The 22,469-nt window shown below is 40.9% G+C and overlaps 1 protein-coding gene across 6 annotated transcripts in view; it reads right to left on the bottom strand.

Annotated features, from left to right (window-relative positions):
- The window catches only part of MED12L (mediator complex subunit 12L), a 355,795-nt gene that overhangs the window by 18,603 nt on the left and 314,723 nt on the right, over positions 1-22,469 (bottom strand). For all 6 annotated transcript variants that reach the window (XM_061168108.1, XM_061168109.1, XM_061168111.1 and 3 more), the window contains 3 exons: positions 21,302-21,664; positions 19,006-19,162; positions 14,715-14,926 (listed from right to left, as the gene is read on the bottom strand). In XM_061168108.1, the coding sequence (XP_061024091.1) occupies positions 14,715-14,926; positions 19,006-19,162; positions 21,302-21,664 (732 nt within the window). The remainder of the gene's footprint in view (positions 1-14,714; positions 14,927-19,005; positions 19,163-21,301; positions 21,665-22,469) is intronic.

Here is a 22,469-nt window from a genome sequence, read left to right as displayed (position 1 = left end):
GCCGAGGCGGCTCTTGATCATAACAGCAAGGTGTGATTCCAGCTCTTGGTTCATAACCCCAAGCACCCGTGACACCAAACCCGACGTCAGAACAGCGCGTGCAGGTTCTGAACGGTATTAAATACTATTTCTCATCAATTTCCTATTGACACTAGAGATTGTTGCACTTTTTATTTCTTCCAAAGACGACGACAGCTATCCCAGATGATAAGACATACATAAACACAAGCCAAAATATTCAATGGTCTGCTCATCAGAGAGAATCTGAGACAGCTCTCCTGTACACTCCAGGGTCACAAAGGCCCCTCTAGAGTAAAAGACATGAGCTTCTAAGTGTGAAATCTGAAACCACAGACTTGCCTCATCCTGTGCCCATCAATTAAGAGAACATGTGGTACATACAAGTGACAGGTAACAATCTTCATGACGTTTTAATGATACTTCTTCAGAGGGACCTAAAAACTGCCTTTTAAGCCACGTATGCAAGGGAAGAATTTGGTTATCTTTTATGACTCTAATAACCAATAGAACCAATTAAATTTTATAATGTGTTAATATCAAATGCAATTCTAACCAACGGCAATATAAAATAAAACCAATTAACATCTGTTCACCAGTCTTAATTTAATACATATTTTCGCCTGGGGAAACTATATTCCTAAAAGCAGCTATATGTATTGTGTGTTTTGGCAGCAGAGGCCATTTCACAGAAGTGTGTAGTATTAATCATAGAAAGAGGACCAGCTTCTGACCACCCCTTGGTTTTTTCCAGGCCTTACTAATTATAAAGAAATGGGATTTATTCTAGGATATTTTAGTATCATTTTATATTCTAGATGTTCTCATTTTTTTAAAGTGCTAAAATATAGCAATGTAAAACCAATTTTAATGTTCTTGGAAAGAAGCACAGATATTTCTGGCAGGAAAAAAGGTATAAACATTTAGCTTAAGAGGGAGAACACCAACACTTATTAGGCATCTATTATATGCCAGGGACTAGGCTTTTTATTCCTTTCTCCATTTTCTCACAGGAGCTCTGCAGGGAGGGAACTTGGTCCCCATTTTCTTCAGGCGGAAACGTCAGGCTCAGAGAGCCCAGGCAGCTTAGCAAACTCACCCGATTAAACCTGGCCAAGCCCTTAGCGCCCACGTGAGCCTGCCTCCACAGCCCAGGGTTTTTTCCATGACGATAAGATGCCTTCATATGTGATATCAAGAATGAAAATATTTAAAATTTCATCTGGCGCTTATTCCTTAGGGACATATAGCCTCTTAAATTCACCCCAATAAGAAAAGAATAATTTTTATTAAGACTTGTTAGTGAGATTCTGAAATGAATGCAGACATCAGCATTTTTCTCTGATCCCCACATATAAAGTCACTTGAGGGCATTTAAGAAACTTTGGCCTCTCTTAAGGTGACTGACCACACATACATGGACCAAACATAAATTTCTGAAAGTATCTACTATGGTATCTATACATAACAGCTTCAACAAGAATGTAACATTCCAGTGTAGGGTACCATGATGATACTCTGAGATTTTAGCTGAATTTACTAAGTGTAATTATATCTCTATTTGCTTGCTGTTGTTCAGTCGCTAAGTCGAGTCTGACTTTTTCAACACCGTGAACTGCAGCACGCCAGGCTTCCTTGTCTTTCACTGTCTTGTGGGGTTTGCTCAAACTCATGTCCGTTGTATCAATGATGCAATCCAACCATCTCATCCTCTGTTGTCCCCTTCTCCTTCTGCCCTCAGTCCTTCCCAACAACAGGGGCTTTTCCAATAAGTCAGTTTGTTGCATCAGCTGGCCAAAGTATTGGGAGCTTAAGCTTCAGCATCAGTCAGCCAGTGAATATTCAAGGTTGATTTCCTTTAGGACTGACTGGTTTGATCTCTTTTCTGTCCAAGGGACTCTCAAGAGTTTCCTCCAGCACCACAATTCAAAAACATCAACTCTTCGGCGTTCAACCTTCTTTATGGTCCAACTCTCACTTCCATACATGACTACTGGAAAAACTACAGCTTGGGCTAGATAGACCTTTGTTGGCAAAGTGATGTCTCTGCTTTATAATACGCTGTTGAGGTCTGTCACAACTTTTCTACCAAGGAGCAAGCATCTTTTAATTTCATGACTGCAGTCTCCGTGTGCAGTGATTCTGGAGCCCAAGGGAAAAAAAAATCTGTCACTGCTTCCACAGAAAAATATCCCATGCTCCCTCTAGGAGATCACATGTCATGGCAGTGTGGCCATCTGGAGCATACAAGGATCGCCCTGACCTATCCAAGCAGCGCTCAATCCTCCAGACACTAAGCCAGTGAGTCATTAAATCAACCAGATCTTTACATGACACTTCTCGAATTTGTGCTCGCTGACAGCATCATCCTAAGTCCCTGAAACATACTGCTGTGCTTCTTGGTGGGGACAATATATGTAAATTATGACTTTTACACAAGAAAAGAACAATGAATCATTTATGTGAGTTAGAACCCTGAGATCCCTAAGACCTAAGATCCCTAAGACCTGAGATCCCTGAGATCCATTTTAGACCTAAGTGGTCTAAAATGCCCATGCCCTTTTTTGGCTTGGAGGTAAACAAGATAAGATCTACAGATCTTTTCTGGCTCTTCACTCTTCCTTTGCTTCCTAAAGAATCTTATAGAAGAAACTGACTTATATGTTGGGGGACAGGAGGACCAAAAACACTAACAGGGTAAGTATCTGAGTTACTGGGCAACACACTTTTACTGACAAATAGTTGAGACTGTGGAAATTTAAGAAATATGTTTTGTAAACTATTTCCATTTTTAAAACCACAAAATTAACATTCAAGAAAAAGCATTATAACTTTGAAAACAAAGCAAGAAGGGGTAAAAAAATTTCTATAATTTCATGCATTCTTCAGTGAACCATTTTTAGTCCAAAGGTAAACTGCTTATTTATAAACAGACTGTGTTTCTTCCCAATGCTATGTTTTGCCCAACTCATTCCTTAAGTGCAGGAGGTCAGGGCTCTAACTTTCAATAGTTTCCCTGAGCAAATCACAAATAGCTCACATCAGCCAGCACTCCCTTAGGGCTTTATAGTCCTATTTGCCCTGAATGAAAAATATCCCTCTTTTCCCAAACTGAAATGACCTCCTGCTGTTATCTGGTTTTTCCCAGCATGATGCCAGGAACAAATTACTTCAATTTGTAGAGATATTCAATCTGTTGAGTAAAGAAGAGACGACCAAGAAGTTCTTTAGTAACTTTTGTTGTTTTTGTTGTTATTCAGCTGCTCAGCTGCATCTGACTCTTTGAGACCCCCAGACTGCAGCACGCCAGGCTTTCTTGTCCTTCACTATCTCTTGGAGTTTAACTTAAAAGATGCTGAAATGAGGACCAATCCTCCAATGTGGGAATAAGTAAGAGAACTAGAAACTGGAAGTTAGTAAAAGACTTAAGATATTAATAGGATGGTTTTGCTGCATTCAGGAAGGGACTACATAATGTATCATCCAAACTGAGACAGGCCAGGGGAACAGGGCAGAGACCACTCCTGGCAAATCATGACTCAGGGTCACCTCTGTCACATGTAACCTATTTATCTGCTATTTTCCGAAAACTATCTAGGCTTTATTTGATTAAAACAAAATCAGTTCCTAGCACTGTATCTGGCATATAGTAAGTGCTCAATAAATATCTATTGAGGAAATCTAAGATTTAATTTAGTTTATCTGCTGAAGAAGAGATCCAGAGGTAAATTGAGATGTATATCTCAGCATAAATTAGTTTACCAAAGCGCCTTCCAAGTGCCCCATGTTTTTGAGTATCATCTTTTGTTTTAAAAACTCACTTTTCAATTCAATTCTTAGCATCTGTCATTCTAATGATTTCTTCTTTCGCTTTATTAGTACCTAGAGAGTAGCTCAACTGCCCTCCCATTCCGCTTAACTGAAACAGTCAGAGGCAGCATTAAGCTCACGTTTTTGTGAGTGTAAAGGGCGGCTCAGGAGGCTGGCTTCTGATGGAGAATTTGGGTCCAGCCAGGTGCCACTCTGTGCTCTGGCTTCAGCTCCCCTGGCTCAGGTACCTGATTTAGGGAGTAGCAAACAGGTAACTGGGCAATTCTGACAGCTGCATGAACCCATCTCTACCCTGCGACCCAAGGCAAATTCCCACAAGATAAATTTACCTTGTAAATTCCTACAAGGTAAATTCCTACCATGCTTGATTTTAAACACTTTGCTTTAGGTTTGGCTCTGGATAAGAAATAGCAATCCATTTTCTTTTCTAAAATTTCCACTTCCTAAAAACTTTTAAAAAAGCTGTGATGTTCAGTAACGCCTCTTCTTCCTGGCCTTTATAAGAACAAGTCTCTCTCTCACTGCTTTATTTTTCATTAGACAAGAGAGTATCTGAGCTCAAACAGACATCGACTGAAAACCTCCTGCATGAAATGAATGGATGCAGTAGGTTTAAAACTTTTGATAAATCATCCTCAAAGACAATTTTCAATCTTCTGGGTCTTCTTCATTAGTTCACTCTCTGAGTCAACTACTGAGAGAATGAGAGGCTCTCTTTCTAAAGGAGAGCTGGTTATGACTCCAATGAGCAGACAGTAAGCATTACAATCAGCAGCACTTCAGGATCAGGAAACTTCTCTCCACGTTGTTCACTAGTAATGATATTTTCAAATTCCTATTTAGTCACTTGCCAATACTATTTAAGGGTTGTGAGGAGAGAGAAGTGTACCTGAAAAACCACAGCCAGATTTTGTGACTCTGGAAATGCTGTTTTGTGTTTCTGAAAATGCTGATTTAGGAATAATAATAAAGGTCACCCAACGAGAACCAGTGGGTAATGTTTCAAACCTCTTGTTTGGAAGGTACTGAGTGATGGTGTCCAAGATGAAACAACAAATGGTGTGGACTAGAAGCTTCGGCATCACATCACACGGGTGTATTCTGATTGCAGACAAAGATACACAGAAAATTCTTTAACTAGAAGAGGTCTTGCTGACCATCGTGCTTGATTCTTTCATAAAGCTTTCACATCAAATATAACTCGTCTGGTGATCAATTAGCAGTAACATTAACTACTGGGACAAACAGGTTCATTTTGAAATAAACACTTCAATAATAAACCTCAATAACAATAAACAACTGTTAAAGTGCTCACAAATGATGAATAAAGCATATTGATTAGTCGAATATATGCATTCATTAAATTTATAACATTGGAGACTATTAAAGAAAGATAAGAATAGTGAAAAGGACAGCAAAGATATACACAGACGTTTCCATTTATTTGAGTGAATATGTAGGTTATATATATTCCTTTAACTTTAAATACTTGAACAAAATATTCTGTCTATTTTTTAAAAAGTAAAATCAATGCTAAATGCAAATTATATTGTTTAAATTACATTATCATCTGAACAATAATTGCCCTACAGCAAACATAAACTATATGCAAGGTATTTTAAAATTTGATAGTTTAATTCAAGTTTTTAAACAAACAGAAACTTTGCTTGCTCTCTGTACACTACAAACATCAGGAAAAACTGATTAAAAAATTGATTGTTTTCAGAAAAGTCTGCAAACCTTCCTTTGCCTAAAGAACAATTAATGAAATTGCCTACATGGCAGTATTTCATCACCTAAATATTGTCAAAGTTGTATTTGCAGTTCAGGATATTTTCACCAAGGTACAGAAAATGTTACCCATTAAATTCATAGTGAAACAAGTTGACTTACATTCACATCTGAGATGTGTGCTCTGTTTTATTCTAACGCTTCTTGAGTTTATGTTGTGGGTTGGCTACCTGATATAGAAACCTATAAGTCATTTAATGCAAAACATGCATTCTTAGCTAGCCCAGGCAAAGCGGTAGAGATGAGGTCTTATGACATGCATGCACAAGACCTATGCTCAAAAGGGGAAAAAAAAAAAAAAAAAACTTCTCCATACCGGAAAGAAAACAGAGATGATAGGTTCTATTGAGAATTTAGGAAGAACCAGTGAGTGGGATGTGATGAGTGGGGCAATTTCATGACCACAGTTTTCATTATCTTGCATTGGCCTATGAGTCAGCATGCCATGCGTTCCTCCACTAATGATGTGAGTTACCACAGAGAGAAGGAATAGATGGGTTTGAAAGTGGGGCTGAGATGGTGGTGCACGAACTCGCCTATGTTCCCAAGTCCAGGCCACAAACGTTCACTGGTTTCTGTACCATACACGTATGTGATGGGAAGCACGAGGCAGTCAAAGGGGACCACTTCCAGAAATAAATTCTGTTGAAGTGAACATGGGCAATGCATTCATGATTTGTGTGTCACGGTCTCAAACGTAAACCAAGTGAGTAACAGTGAAATGAAGGCTGCAATTATTACCAGCTATAGAGGAATAACCTGCTTCTCATTTTGATGTTCAAAGAGTAATGCTATAAACGTTTACTTAATTAAAAAAAAAAAAAGACAGAAAGAAAAGAAAGTATGAGGGATGACAGCAGGGGTGTTACCATTATGTTGTCAAAGTCTTCCAGAAGGGAGACAGCAGAGTTACAGAAGTCCTACAGAAAGGGGACAGCGAGAAAACGGCAGACAACACAGATAAGATTCTTCAGCCTGACGATGTGGGCAGCCAAAACACGTGAGAATCAGTTCATCTTAAAACAGCGTTTCAGGGAGTCAAGACTTAAAACCCCAGGCCCTAAGACAGGTCATGTTCACTCATGTGCCAAACCATCTCGCCATAGGCTGGGGCACAGACAGGACAACAGTCACACAAAGGCGCAGTAGCGCCACCTGGAGGTTAAATGGGCACAGACAGGAAGCAGAGACGCGATCAGACCCAGATAACTTCCCAGAACAAAAAGCGTGCTGGGCCCCCCCGTGTGAGCCAAAGAGTGCCTGAGACCTTCCCAGCCCAGAATCGGGGCAGAAGAGCTCAGGACATTTGGGTCACACGAAACAGACAAGACATTAAGTGAACAATTCATATATTATTGGAAGAGGTCATTAGATTGCTCCATCGCCAGTAAATGCAAATGAAAACACAGCATCACTTTAACCATACATTCAATCAGCCAAAATAGACAAAAACTGTTTATAGTGCCACTAGTGTTTACATGCTAACAGGGAATCTGATTTATTAATAAAAAGGAAATTCCACACTGGGGAAAAAAAATTCCTCTTTTTCAATTCAATGATTTCCTTGCTTAATCATTTTTATAAATGGATTCCAAGTGACATTTTGTTTGAGATGTTAAAGTTTTTCTGTTCACTGAATTTTAGAAATAGCGATGACATAAAAAATTCACAACCTTAATTGAAAAAAAAAAGCAGTTTACTATAATAGGAACTAAAAATCATTTCCCAAGCAAATAATACCTATTCTCTTTTAGGGGTAAGTACATAATTCATTGTATCTATTCATCTGTCTTATATCCAACTTTATCACCTTTGTATGAGTGCTTCACTTTCTCACCCCTTACCCCTATCTTCTCTCCATTCATAAAAATCAAGCTGTGTACACTATCTTCAGGATCACTATATTTGCACAATCATAATTTCAGAAAATGACATGGGCACCTTCCTCATCATCCAAATAAATAGAGAAATACCAGCTATGAAGTAATAAGCAGAGCATCCACTTTCCTGGACACAGTTTCCACCCAAGGAACAAAGTGATAGGTGTTAGGACATATTTACTAGCTCAGTGGATTTTGTTCTCATAAGTTCATTTTTGTCACTGAGAGGTATAAAAATCATAGTCTCTGAGTAAATGCATGAAAGATTCTTATCAAAACTCAAGATTCGTTTCAATAAGACTGATCTGCATGCCTTTACCAAATAAGAACCAAATTATTTTGAAATATGTTCAAATTATACAATCTGGTAAATTGTAGAAGGGAAAATTTAAATAGCTAGTAGAATTATAAAACATGCCTAAATTAACAGGTAATCAGAAAGTGCAAATTAAAATGTCATAATACAGTACCATTTCACCAGATCTGAGTGAGAAAATTAAAAGGTTAATCAAAGTTTCGTGAAGATGTGGAGAAAGTAAAACACTCATTTATAACTGATGGGAATCACCACCACTTTGGAAATTAAATCTCCACTTTGACTTCCACATACATACCCTAAAACTCTGCACAAGCAGCAGAAGTATACAGAAATGTTTACTGCAGTATGGTTAACAGGAACAAAAAACTGGAAATAACTCAAATGGGCTCCATCAATCTGAGAGGCCATGCAACATTCAGGACGTTGCAGGGTCACTTCTGCCAGGGCGCTAACAACTCTGGAAGGCTCCGACTCACTCAGTGTTTTCATTAAAACCTTAGAAGCGTGTCAGCTGCCATTATTGCGGGGAGCCCCAGCCCCTTGCTGGCGACCCGGACTCCCTGCAGAGAGCGCTGCGCTGGTGCGGGGGCCTGCTGAATCCCTCTCTCCTCCACAGTTTCTGGGAGGGTCTCCAAGCCTTCTCTGAGCCCAGCCATGCTCGCTGGCAGGGACAGACGATGATAAGGCTTTCTGTAAGGCGCTGCACTCTTCAGTTCTCACCCAACACTAACAAGAGAACAAGCAAACCAAGCGCCAACTTCAGGATATCCAAGTAACCATGTGCTATAACTGAGACATCATTTCTGCCTGGCAGAAATCCTCCTCTTTAACGTCATGAATATCCTTGGGACTCATTATTTCTAGCCAGCAGTGAATTGCTTTCTTCCAAATCTGCTCAATCAAATTAAGATAAACATAACTTTTGCCTGTCTTTCACTGGACTCTCAAACTCTCTAGTATTATTCCAAAGAACACAGGATGATTGTGTGCCCTGAAAAGGAGGAATCAGGACTAGGTGATATCATAAATCAAGGCAGAAAATTGGGTCCTCTTCCTGTGTCAAAGCTTAAAGTTCCCTGCAAAGCCCCCTTCCCTAGAAGGTTGATGTGGTGGGGGTGGGGAAGGAAGGTATCTCCTATCCAAAGAAAAATATGAGAAATAATAAAATGGTAACTGGAAAACAATTTAAGCAGCATTTGGCATTATTATAACCAAAATTCGGGATTTTACAATAGTTCTCATGAGATATGTGGGAAATAAAATACAACAGTGATACCTTTAATAGTGAAACTGGAATCATCGTTTTAAAGTTTGTTATCACAGAATTTAGATGGTGAAAACATAATGCTCCAAGAAGCCAAAATGACTATTAGCAAAACTAAACAATGTTTCTTTCTCTTGGTCTCTTCTACTGGTGTCCACTAAGTACCAGTCATAATGGGACAATGAATGTAATTATGCAAGTAAAGCATTGGATGTACATTTATTTTTAGTCCTTAACATATTTAAGAAAACAAAGATCATTTATGGGGCAAGGATTTCCTCTGAAATAATACAACCATAAAATAATACTAACGAAACAGTAACAGGAAGTATGGGAGCCAACATTTTCTGAGAACACACTATAACGCAGCCACTGTTCTGAGGGCTGTTACACATGTTAAGTCATCAGTTTCACAAGAAGCCTATGAAGTAAGCATCACATTAGCTCCATTTTATAGATGAGCCTCTGGAGCAGAAAGATGGCAAAAATCATGACGCTGGGTCCCATTTCAATGAGGGACACTGAGTGAGGAATGGAGGGAGAGCATTTCTACTTTTCTGGATGAAGACTGTAACTGGGAAAAATAAAAACAAGTTTCCTCGCCAAAACATCTTCATGCACGTCAATATGCACTAAAGTCATAAGAAAATACACTTGATTATAATAAGTCATTCCATCAAATAATTTGATTAACAATACCTAACAATATCCATGCTATTTTATATTTAGCACCATTTTTTTGGCACTAGTGTTAATATACAACACTATTAATATATTCCTGAGGAAATATAAGATGGTTCATACCAGAAAACTGCATGTCCAACTGAAGCAGATATATTCAGCCTCTGAAGCAGAATCAGTTACTTTATAAAGGGACTCTAGTTTTCCTCATGCACCATCTAAGGCGAGAGATTCCATTATACATCAACTCTCTCCATTAGATGGAAAGAGGCTAGGATGACTCGGCCAGGTCTGAGACATATCTGCAATTCAAGAGCTTGGGCCTTCTCTGCCCCATCTATGTGTTCAAAACAAGCATAGCAGAGGTCACTGTTGGGAAGAGTTTCTGGAAGCACTCAAAGGAAGAGCTACAAGATGAATTTGTGGATAAAAATCACATTGCTAAGGATTAAGGTTGCTAAAGATGCTCCAGGGTTGGAATTCCCTGGTGGCCCAGTGGTTAAGAATCTACCTGCCAATATATGAGACATGGGTTCGATCCTTGGTCCAGAAAGACCCCACATGTCATGGAGCAACTAAGCCAGCACGCCACAGCTACTAAGCCCGCTCCCCCTAAAGCCTGTGCTCTGCAATGAGAGGCCACAGCACTGAGAGGCCAGTCCGCTGCAACTCGAGAGGAGCCTCTGCTCGCTGCAGCTGGAGAAAGCCTGCAAGCAGCAACAAAGACTCAGCACAGTCGACATAAATAAGTAAAGATTTGTTTCAGGGCTCTGGAAAGAGCTGCTCAAAACATGAATTCATTCAGTAAACCGTCTCATAGATTTCTACCCTCTGCTCAGGAAATGAAATGATACAAAGTATCATAAAGACCCAATGCTTGAGCTAAGAAGAGAGGGTCAGCTAGCAAGTGCGGGGTTGGGTGTCATTGTACAGCCAGCCAAAGGAGCAGTCACATCCAGGGTTCAGAGGAACAATTTAGTCTCTAAAAGGATCTGTCACAATACCAAGATCAATTTTGAAAGCTAAGATAATTTGAAATTCTCCATCAAGCTTGTTACATTTAAGAAATTGGATATCTGTAACTAGCTAAAAACTGAGAAAGAAAAAAACACAAGTTTTAAACAGCTAGAGAGAATCACATTTGGGGTATGCATTTAACTTGAGAAAATGTTGCTGCCAAAATCAGAATCAACTTTTCTTACTATGAAGCACAGGGGTCAGCAGTTACTAGAAAACAGCTAACTGTATCAAGAATAAAATATGAAAGCAATGTATCAATATCAACCTATATTCCTTATAATTCTACCTTGAGTTTTTAAAGATTACATGACAATTTGTTTTCTGCCACAATACCATATTTAGCTAGAGTCTATGTATATTAATCCATGATCTACTGGGAGAAAGGGAAGGCACTCACATTTCCCTCAGAACCTCCTTGGTGCAGGCACTCTAGAAATGCTACCTACGATCTCATCTGCTCTATGGAGGACCACTCCACCCTGTGTCTGCATCATGTATGCATTCCTCTTCCTTTAAAGAATGCTATTTCTCTTGATTAACCAACACTTAAATGAGGTAGGGGGAAAAAATGCCTGCTTCTGTTAAAAAAGAACATAGGAGAGGAGTAGAGATGACTACCGCACAGGCGCGCCTTGGGGTACTGTGGGCTTGGCTTTAGATCACAGCGATAAAGTGAATGCTGCGAAAAGCAGGGCCTCGCATGTGGCGCTGCTGGGAAAAGACCGGCCTGCCAATGCAGCAGACCCAAGAGATGTGGGTTCAATCCCCGGGTTGGGAAGATCCCCTGGATAAAGTGAATCATCTGAATTTTTTGATTTCCCTGTGCATCTAAAGGTTATATTTAAACTATACTATAGGACTTCCCTGGTGGCCCTGTGGTTAAGAATCCACTTGCCAATGCAGGGGACGTGGGTTCGATCCCTGGTCCAGGAAGATACCACATGCCGCAGGGCAGCTAAGCCTGTGAGCCACAACTACTGAAGCCGGCACACTCTCAGGCCCAGGCTCTGCAACAAGAGAAGCTCAAGGACCACAGCTAGAGAGTAGCCCCTGCTTGCCACAGCAAGAGAAAGCCCAGGTGCAGCAATGAAAACCCAGAGCAGTCAAAATTAAATCAATAAAAATTTAAAAAGTAAACCACACCATAAGCTAGTAAGTGAGCAACAGTACTGTGTCTTTTAAAAACTATGCTTTAATTAAGAAACAGTTTATTGCTAAAAAACTGTAACCATCTGAGCCTTCAGAGAGTCACAGAAATAACACAGATCACTGATCACAGATCACTGATCACAGATCACAGGTCACTGATCACAGATCACTGATCACAGATCACAGGTCACTGATCACAGATCACCGTGACAAATACAATAATAATGAAGGGTGAAGTATTGCAAGAACTCCAAAAATGTAACAGACATAAAGTGAGCAAATACTGCTGGAAAAACAGTCCTGAGACTTGCTCGACGCAGGGCTGTCAATCTGTGTTTACTACAAACCTTCCATTTGCAGTAAGTGCAGAATCTGTGAAGTACAACAAAGCAGAACGCAACGAGACAAGGCGTGCTGACAGTCACTGCCGTGCAGTGGAGCTTTTACTACGTGAAGAAATAACTCCCGACTTCTCAAGGGGAAAAAGAAAAGAGAAAAGAAAAGAGGTGTGATAAAATTACTACAAAAGAATCAGTTAACAAATTAGCAGTTAATTCCTGTTAGTAGAAGCTGTGCGACCTCAGATGGTATAAAAGAATGCCACGCTAAGTCGCTTCCATTGTGTCGACTCTGTGCGACCCTGTGGACCGTAGCCCACCAGGCCCCTCTGTCCATGTGAGTCTCCAGGCAAGAATACCAGAGTGGGTTGCCATTTCCTTCTCCAGGGGATCTTCCCGACCCAGGGATCGAACCTGTGTCTCTTTAGTCTCCTGCATTGGCAGCTGGATTTTTTTTTTTTTTTTAACCACTAGCGCCATCTGAGAAGCCCATAAAAGAATAGAGTAATAGGTATTTTTGAGTGGTGTGAATAATGGGGTCCTATAGGTACATTTTAGGTCATAAATCTACCTCCAAATATGCAAAGACATTTTTGAATACATGAAGATTTCTCTATTGAATTCCCTTTTTAAAAAATTCTTTTGCTTCAGGGAAAAACTGCTTCTCATGGCTGATACCAGGAAGTGAATTTTTGAGGATAGACGTTTCACCTATAACCAGGCTGGCAAGCTGATCCCCAGTGTTAAGAACCACTTAGAGAAATTCGAAACTGAACTCACCAGTAACAGTTTGAAAGTTGGCTATTAATAAGTCAAATAACACCTTGTGATAAAAAAGGTAGATAAGGAAAAAATAAACATACTTATTGGAAGGTAAATTTTACTTAGGCTTCTATTACTTTAAAAGGGGGCTGAATTTATTCTAGTAGAGTGATTATTCAGCTTCCAGTAAATTTTTTCTCCATGAGGATTGGAAACAGTGGTGTGACTATTTTTGTTCATCCTCAGAAAGAGCTAAAATCCCACTTGTTGCTTAGAGAAAAACCAAGGCTTTTTAAATATTTTCATCAAATTCTCATCATTTCTGTGTAAGAAGCAACTTGGGCCCATCTTTCCTAATACCCAGGGAGTCTGAACAATCAGATCTCCCTGGGAGGTCGGGGCAAACGAGCATACTGTGACTGCTGTTTACAATCTTGTGTGGTTCAAACTAGATTGCTCTCTCCTGTCCTTCTTAAAACAAGGGTTTAAAAGAAAATTTTTTTTAATGGAGCTCTGTTAAGACTACACACCTAACCCTACCACTCCCATCCCCCACATCACTAAGCGGACTGTAAGCTGCAAGCCGCACAATGCAGGCACGTCTACAAAGTTACTCCAAACACAAAGACTGCTTCTAAGAGCGCTGGCATCCCCTGCTGATTTGAAAACCTGTGGCTGTTCTTAGAGCAGGACGCACCTGTAGACTGGCTACTGCCTTTGTGGGTCATAAAGCACCTCACTCCTCGGACTGCGGTGAGATCTAAGATAATCAGTCCATGAAAGTGCAATGCTTACGAGTGTTGTGGCAAATAGTGAGTGCTCTCTTGGTGTTAGCAGCTATCATTAGCATCATCAAAGCACAATTTTCCTAAGAAAACTTGGAAAACACAAAATGAATACAGAAACCAGAAGAAAAAGCCATATTCGCACTTCCTTCTCTTTGCTTTAATGTGTTTGTGCAGATTTGTAGTTTCAGTCTGTACGATGTTTTGTGTGACTTCCACCAATGCTTTGTTAAACAATCACTATTATCCAGAGCGTTAAAAAAAAAATTGGGAAAAAAATAGAGATTATTTCTATTTTTATAGGACATAAAAATAGAAATAATACAAATCAGTAATTAAAGATATCCATATCCTGACTGTTACTTGTAGTCTACTCTTTGCCTTCTATAGATTTTAGCCAGAAGTATAAAGCCAGAGTCAGGGCAATGCAGGGCACTGTAGGAGAAAGCCTAAGGAACGTCAGTGCTTCAGAGATACGACCTCAAAGTAATACAGCAAATAATGAATGAATCATTTAAGCATAGCTCAGAGGTGCACAGAGTATGCTGATAATTATAACAGGGAGTGAGGGCTCAGATAAGGTCATGTCAAGGATAAAAATCTTGCCGCGTGTAAGTGATCAGAAAATGATCAGCTCTTCGTTTTGTTTTCAGGCATACTTTTAACCAACTTGAGACGTTTCAAGTTCTTTTCTGATCAACGATAATGGCAAAATACAAGGAGGGGAGAAGTATGCATAAACCTGTACATGAGAGATACGTGCACTCACAGAGGTAATCAGGGATGCCCGCGCAGGAGCAGTCAGTCACACGCCCACACCCACTCCTTGCTAGAGGAGCTAATGAAATGCGGGAGACACTGCTCATCTGGACAAACCTGTTGGAAAGGCCGCGTCTGGGCTTGCCTGAGAAGCCGCTGCTGCTGCTGCTGCTGCAGAAGCTTCATCTGGATTAACTGCTGCTGCGACGTGACGGCGTGCAGAGAGGGCGGCTGCATCATGGCCCCCGAGCGCCGCTGCAGCATGTTGGACAGGGCCTGCTTGGTGTTGGTGGGGACGAAGGAGCCAGCGGGGTCCAAGCGGGAGCCACCTAAACGCAAGCAGAAGGAAGGGCTTTCTGCGCGTGCCGCTGCGACTCTTCCTGATTTGATCAAAACACAGAAATCTCACCTTCTGAGCCTCCTTTTAGTGGCACGCTGGGAAGCAGAGCGCTGCCCCACCCTCTACGAATCTGAAAGACCAGTTATGCATCGCATAAATTCCAGACCATGGGGAGGGTGATGTCCAGTGAACGAGACTATTTGAATGTCTTCTCAGAGGGCCCACTTTGCTAAGTGAAACACCTGAGGTGCAGAATCCTTGGCACAATTTCAGAATCATGCGGGTTTACATTTATGAGGCCCCCAAGAGCATGTCGTGTTATGCTGCGCTAAGTCGCTTCAGGCCTGGCTGACTCTGTGATCCTAGGGACTATAGCCCACGAGGCTCCTCTGTCCGTGGGATCCTCCAGGCAAGAATACTGGAGGGAGCTGCCATGCCCCCCTCCAGGGGACCTTCCCGACTCAGGGACTGAGCCCGCGTCTCCTGCACTGGCAGGCAGGCCCTTTACCACCAGCACCAGCTGGGAAGCCCGGGAACACGTTACTTTCATAAGATGTGTTGCCTTTTGTGATGTATTTTGTCAAGTGTGCTAAGCTAGGCAGAGAGACCCTTTTGATGTTCATGATATTTAAGATTTTTTAACACAGCAAAGTAAAAATGCCTGTTCTGTGGTAGAGAGGCATGACAATACTCCAAAAACCTGAAATGCTTGGAAACTTCAAATAATACCATGATTCCAAAGGCAAAACACATCTTTTTTGAAGTGCATAACTAAAACAAATAAGAAACATCAATTATAGTGAGGCTAAAAAAAGCAAATGAAAACCTGAACACATTTACGTACATAATCTGTCAAATGCCTTTAAGAGGGGAAAAAAAATGACGAGATTTGCTGGTTTCAAATAGCTGCCAATCCTCAACTCATCATACAGTTTGTATTCTTTACTGTATGTAAGAAAACTTCTATATAAATACCTTACAAATATTATACCTTTTTTAAAAGCATGTGGTATGTGAAACAAACATTTTAACACTGATCACTGGAAAAGCCTACATTCTTTTAAAGACTCAGTATCAAAATGAGCAGTAAGGCTCATGAAGTCATTCAACAGCATCCAAAGAACATTTGGAAAAAAGTTAGAGGTCAATTTGAGTTATGTGGCAAGGTAACTTTTGTTGAAGCAAGAACTGAATGTACACTAAACACATATAAAGTTAAATGACTCATTTTATGCAGGACATACTTTTTCAAGATTAGACTATGGTCTACTCTCTTTGAATTTTCCTAACTTTCATATAATCTTATACCTCTGAATCACCTAAAGAAATAAGAACAAGTATGCTGAACTCTGCTTTATTTTCTTACATAACTTTCTCAACTCTCACCAAGTGGTGTTTATTATTCACATATGTTTCCTTATAAACTTTACCATCCTCATGTGTACACAGGAAAAAGAAAGAGATTGCTAAGATTCGTGTGTGTGTGTTGTGAAGAGCACCGTTTTGCATTATAAGAACGTGTGAATGGACTTCCCCGGTGGTCAGTGGTAAGGAGTCACCTGCCAATGCACGGGACAAGGGTTCAGGCTCCGGTCAGGGAAGATCCCACGTGCGGGGAGGCCTACGCGCACGCAGCACAGCCAGCGCGCCCGTGTGCCACGACCGCCGACGTCTGCGAGCCCTAGAACCATGCTCCACAACAAGAGGGTACCTCCACTCACCAGAACTGGAGAAAGCCCCCACGCAGCGACAAAGACCCGGTGTAATCAAAGTAAATTTTAAAAAATGTATGAGTGGAAGCGGGCTGTACACACTCTTCTTCAACTGCAGAGGATGCGTAACTTTATGAAAATCTATTAAATCACAAATGTAAAATCCCCACAATTAACTGCTTTCCTCAAATTTTTTCCTTACACATCGTAAAACATTAAGACTTCCCTAATACCTAAAGTCTCCCTACTTATGAACACCTTCTATAGTGTTCTGGGGTGAGGGGAAAGGGTATGTGCCTATATAAAATAATGAACCTTCAATTTAGAGACAGTCCTTGGGTTCGACTTCAATATCTAAAAAGTTTAAAAATGCTTAAATTCATAAGGACCTTGGAAGTAAGGAGAGAAAGTCAAAAGAGAGGATGAGCATGTATTATTTCCACACTTACTACTGCTTTGAGAGTTCGCTCTTGACAGTCCTTTGGACAGCAAGGAGATCACACCAGTCCATCCTAAAGAAAATCAACCCTGAATATTCATTGGAAGGACTGCTGCTGAAGCTGAAGCTCTAATACTTTGGTCACCTGATGCGAAGAGCCGACTCACTGGAAGAAGACCCTGATGCTGGGAAAGACTGAGGGCACGCGGAGAACGGGGCAGCAGAGGATGAGACGGTTGGATGGCATCACTGACTCAACGGACATGAGTCTGAGCAAACTCTGGGGGACAGCGAATGACAGCTAAGTCTGGTATGCTGCAGTTCATGGGTCACAAAGAGTCGGACACAACTTAGAGACTGAACAACAAAAGTCTGCTCTTTGTAGTCAACATTCACTCACCCAACAACCTACTTGTAAGGCCCCAGCCAGTCTGGATGAAACACAAGCTAGAATCAAGATTGCAGGGAGAAACATCAATAACCTCAGATACACAGATGACACCACTCTTATGGGAGAAAGCGAAGAAGAACTAAAGAGCCTCTTGATGAAAATGAAAGAGGAGAGTGAAAAACTCAACATTCAAAAATCAAAGATCATGGCATCTGGTCCCATCACTTCACGGCAAATAGATGGGGAAACAATGGAAACAGTGAGAGACTTTATTTTTCAGGGCTCCAAAATCACTGCAGATAGTGACTAAAGCCATGAAATTAAAAGATGCTTGCTCCTTGAAAGAGACGTTATGACCAACCTAGACAGCATATTAAAAGCAGAGACATTACTTTGCCAACAAAGGTCCATCTAGTCAAGGCTACGGTTTTTCCAGTAGTCATGTATAGATGTGAGAGTTGGACCATAAAGAAATCTGATGGCTGAAGAATTGATGCTTTTGAACTGTGGTGTTGGAGAAGACTCTTGAGAGAGTCCCTTGGACTACAAGAAGATCAAACCAGTCAATCCTAAAGGAAATCAGTCCTGAATATTCATTGGAAGGACTGATGCTGAAGCTTAAGCTCCAGTACTTTGGCCACCTGATGTGAAGAGCTGACTCACTGGAAAAGACCCTGATGCTGGGAAAGATTGAGGGGAGGAGGAGAAGGGGATGACAGAGGATGACATGGTTGGATGGCATCACTGACTTAATGGACATGAGTTGGAGCAAGCTCCAGGAGAGGGTTTCTTCCTGAGGCCTCAAAATGTAATATTCAAAATACAATTTAAAGAATCACAATATAACACAGAATGAGGAAAAATATTATATGTTAAGAGTGGCACATTCTAACAAAATGCAGACTGAAATTTCAAAAGAAACTGTTTTGCAGAAACAGCAAACTTTCATTTAGAGAAAAAATTCATTTCTAACTAAGAGTTTTTTTTTTTTTTTTTAATTTAGAAAATCTGTATCTAAAGATTATTTGGGTTTAAATCAAAGCAATACTAACATTTACTGTGATTTAGGAAGGTTTTATTACTGATATCTAAATCTATCTGCTGCACCAAATTTCTGAGATCGTACATGGTATGAACAATTTAAAATTCATAACATGAGGAAACAATAAAAGACACTGAAATACTGTCTAATCTTTTAACATGTTGATAAGGATTATATCTGATAAAAGTGAATGAAATTTTCACAGCATAAAAGTTTTATCAGGTTTATATATTACACCTGAGATATTGATCAGTGGCTAATTTCCTTCTAACACTGGATGAAAATTCCAAAAGTGGCACATAAACTAGTCACTGAAACCTTATTTCAGAAGAAGGAAGAAACTGAGTGGAGAGAATTGCAGAAATGTCCTGAGCACCCACTCACTCCCTGAAATATGCAAGTTCTGTAAGAGTGAAGAGAACCCCAAGCTATTCCTTCCCCTCTTGGAGTCACCTGATGGTGACTTCGCTCTGTCCTCACTTACCTGGGGTGACGGGCTGGCTCTGAAGGAAGAAGCCGGGCTGCTGGGGCTGACCCATGAGGCTGTAGCCCCACAGGGTGGGCTGCGGGTGGTGCGTCACCTGGGAGGCGACGGGTGAGTAGTTGGGAGGCACTCGGTACATGCCGCTCTGCGGATACTCCTTCAACACAAAGTTAAAGACCAAAGTTACTCCACACAACACACAGGTGATTAATGCAAATTCCTCCTGCTGCTTTCTTTGAGAGAGCTCCTATCCCAGCAGACAAGGTTGTTTTGATAAAGTGGAAGAAGGAGGGCAAGAGTCTCAATATATTCTCTGCAAAACACCCCTTTAAGTTAAAACTCTTGCTCGACTGAAAATGGACCTGGCTGCAGTGGGGAGATCAAACCAGTCAATCTTGAAGGAAATCCACCCTGAATATTCATTGGTAGGGCTGATGCTGAAGCTGAAGCTCCAACACTTTGGCCACCTGATGCTAACAGCCAACTCATTGAAAAAGACCCTGATGCTGGGAAAGATTGAAGGAAAGAGGAGGAGGGGACAACAGAGGATGAGATGGTTGGATGGCATCATCGACTCAGTGGACTTGAGTCTGAACAAACTCCAGGAGATAATGAAGGACAGGGAAGCCTGGCATGCTGCAGTTCATGGGGTCGCAAAGAGTCAGATACAACTGAACCGAACAACAACAGTGGGGGAAGATGGAAAAGGATCATTTCAGAAATCTGTTTATAAATATTAAAAGTACATTTAAAACACCACTGCTGACCATCACCTAGAGTAGAAAACGCATCTTCAGTTGCTGAGTCTCCCGATAATTTCATCTCAGAAGGCTTCCCTGATACCTTGGACCTGGATGAGAATTAGCCAGAAATGCACAGGACTTTGAAACTAGTCTCCGGCCTAGACAGTGTCTTAGCTCCAGCTTTCAAGAAAGCACGGTAAAGAAGCAGCCTCCCCCGCTCCACCCCCCACATCTTGTCCCCTCTGCCCTTCGCCACACCTCCAGCCCAGGGCTTTCTCTTCCTCGGAGTAGGTGCAGAGACTCTAAGGATCACACCTGAATGTTTTCCCCACTGCTTCTCCTTCTCTAGCCATGAAGGATGAAGGAAAAATAGAAGCTCAGTTCCCTGCAAATATATATGACTGAAAAGAGGCAACTTCAGAAGTGTGGGAGAAAAGGACATGACCAGGACTCGCTTGGGGAATGAGATGAGCTTGATGTCTCTTAAAGCATCTGAAAAGAACAGAAATCCATCCATGTGGATAAACAGGTTAAGAGACCCAGACTGGCAGAAGTGGCAGTCTGGATCTTATTAAGCATCTTTTTCAAAATAGAGACACATTTGTTGGAAGGCTCCATGAGAAGAGGGCACTGACATTTAAGTTGGGATCCAAAAGGGAGGGTGGTCATTTCTAGAATAATACTAATCACCAAGCTATCAGCTGAGGAAAAATGTCTTGGTTTCGACTTAGGTGGACAATAAGAATAAGTAGTCATGATGACAGGTCAACAAACTGTGAATATTTCTTCCACTGCACCATAAGAACTCTTAAATCTTATAGAAAAACATCACAAATCCCTCTGGAGTATTTTTCGGGTGAATTTAAATGATAAGACACTTTGCACATTGATTCTATAAAATTATTTCTAAATTAACATCTCATAGATTTCTGAGGTTTTCAAGAAAAGGTTATTCTAGATAGGGAAGGCTATCAGGGAAACAAGAGCTAAAACTGCTTTAAATTATGTTCACTTTCTCTCTTATAAAATCTAAAAAATATGGTAAAGAAGTAGAAATATACAGGAGAGTACGATGAAATAGTAAACGATGAAACCTCAGAACCATCTTATTAGATATGTTAGATAGGATCCTATCTGAGGAAGACAGTTATTACGTTAGTTTACTACAGATATCAACTGCTCAAAATACAAAAAATATTTTAGACATACCTAATAATAAAAATACATACAAGGATGAGATTTTATTAGGTCAAAAATTTCAAGTGCTAAATTTGAGAAACTGTGAGACAGTGAAGAAGTAAATAAATATTATTCACGGGAAAAGCCTAAAATTAAAGTTATTTAAAAAGTAGAAGAGGTAAAATCAGAAACTATGATCCTGTTATTTGTGAAAAGTTTGCGTGCTGGTCTGTTAATTACACCTGAGCCCTCATGATAACTTCCAAACAGGCTTACACTGCATTTGGGAACGTTTCTTAGGGACGTAATCCGGGGACTAGTGAGTCTGCGAGATGCTAACGCACCCATGGTCTCTCTCTGCTTCCCACACTCACATCAGCCCTGGAGCTGGACTTCGTCTTGCGCTTCCTTCCCTTTGTCTTCTTCTCTTCATCTGTTGCGGTTTTTCCCTGATCTGACAGCTCAGCTGGTTTCCTCTCAGGCTCCTGAGAGATGGGAGATGTGGTTTCTTCCTCTTCCTCTTCGGGGGGCAGGGGCAGCGGCTCGAGGTAGTAACTGCGGGGCTTGGGCGTGGGGTGCGTGTGATACAGAAAGAGGTGATGTTGCTCCTCATACTTGATCACCTTCCGGTCCACTCGGACGGTCCCGAACCAGGCCCAGGACAGGGGAGCCGGGTTCTTCTGGCCCTCAAACAAATCCCACGGGGACACCTTCTGCTTCGTGGAGACCTGGAGACCCTGTGGCGAAATAAGGAGCTATGACCACATGCTCAGATCTTTTGCTGATATGGAGGCCAGGCTTGCTTAGGACACAGATTCAGAGACCATTCTGGCTCGAGGGGGCCTTAAAGAACTCCAGCACAGAGCCGTCGGGTTAACTAATGAGTCCAGGCTGATACTAGATCACTGAGGGCAGTGGCTACATTCCAGGCCAGTAAGTCCAGATCTACGGTCTGTTACACCACACGACCCTCTGCTGAGGCTGGGACACCAGACAGCCCAGTAACTTTTACTGTAAATGCCATTTTCTTCATTTAGGTTCTTTTCTTCCCCTAGCCAAAAAAAAAAGAAAGAAAAAAAAAAAAAACCAAACACTGCAAATTTGATATTACTGTACTAAAAACTTTTGGAATCTATTTACTGTTTTTGAGATAGAACAAAACTTAAGAGTCAAATTACATTCAACATCTAATTGGGCTCAAATTAACTTCCATCCAAACATGTATGGACTCGGTTCAACACAATCATCTTTCATGTACTTAATTAGGCAGTCTCTAAGTAGTTAAGTAATATTATTACGGAATTAACGTGTGCCAACAGGTACAAATAAAGCGCTTCAATTCAAGCTTATCTGCACTGAGCTGAGGAGAGGAAATGTTATTCTCTTTCTGAATCTACAAGTTTCTTATTTTGAACATGAGTTGGGGCTATCCCTTGGGCCTTTCCCTACCACGCCAAGTGGAAAATATTTTTCTCCAAAGTGACCCTAAAGATAACTGCTCAAGTCATCTTGAATAACTTGTGAATGCTCCTGTTCCCAGCC

The sequence above is a fragment of the Dama dama genome, chromosome 19 (assembly GCF_033118175.1).
Source record: "Dama dama isolate Ldn47 chromosome 19, ASM3311817v1, whole genome shotgun sequence".
Taxonomy (NCBI): Eukaryota; Metazoa; Chordata; class Mammalia; order Artiodactyla; family Cervidae; genus Dama; species Dama dama.
This window is presented reverse-complemented; position numbering and strand designations above follow the sequence as displayed.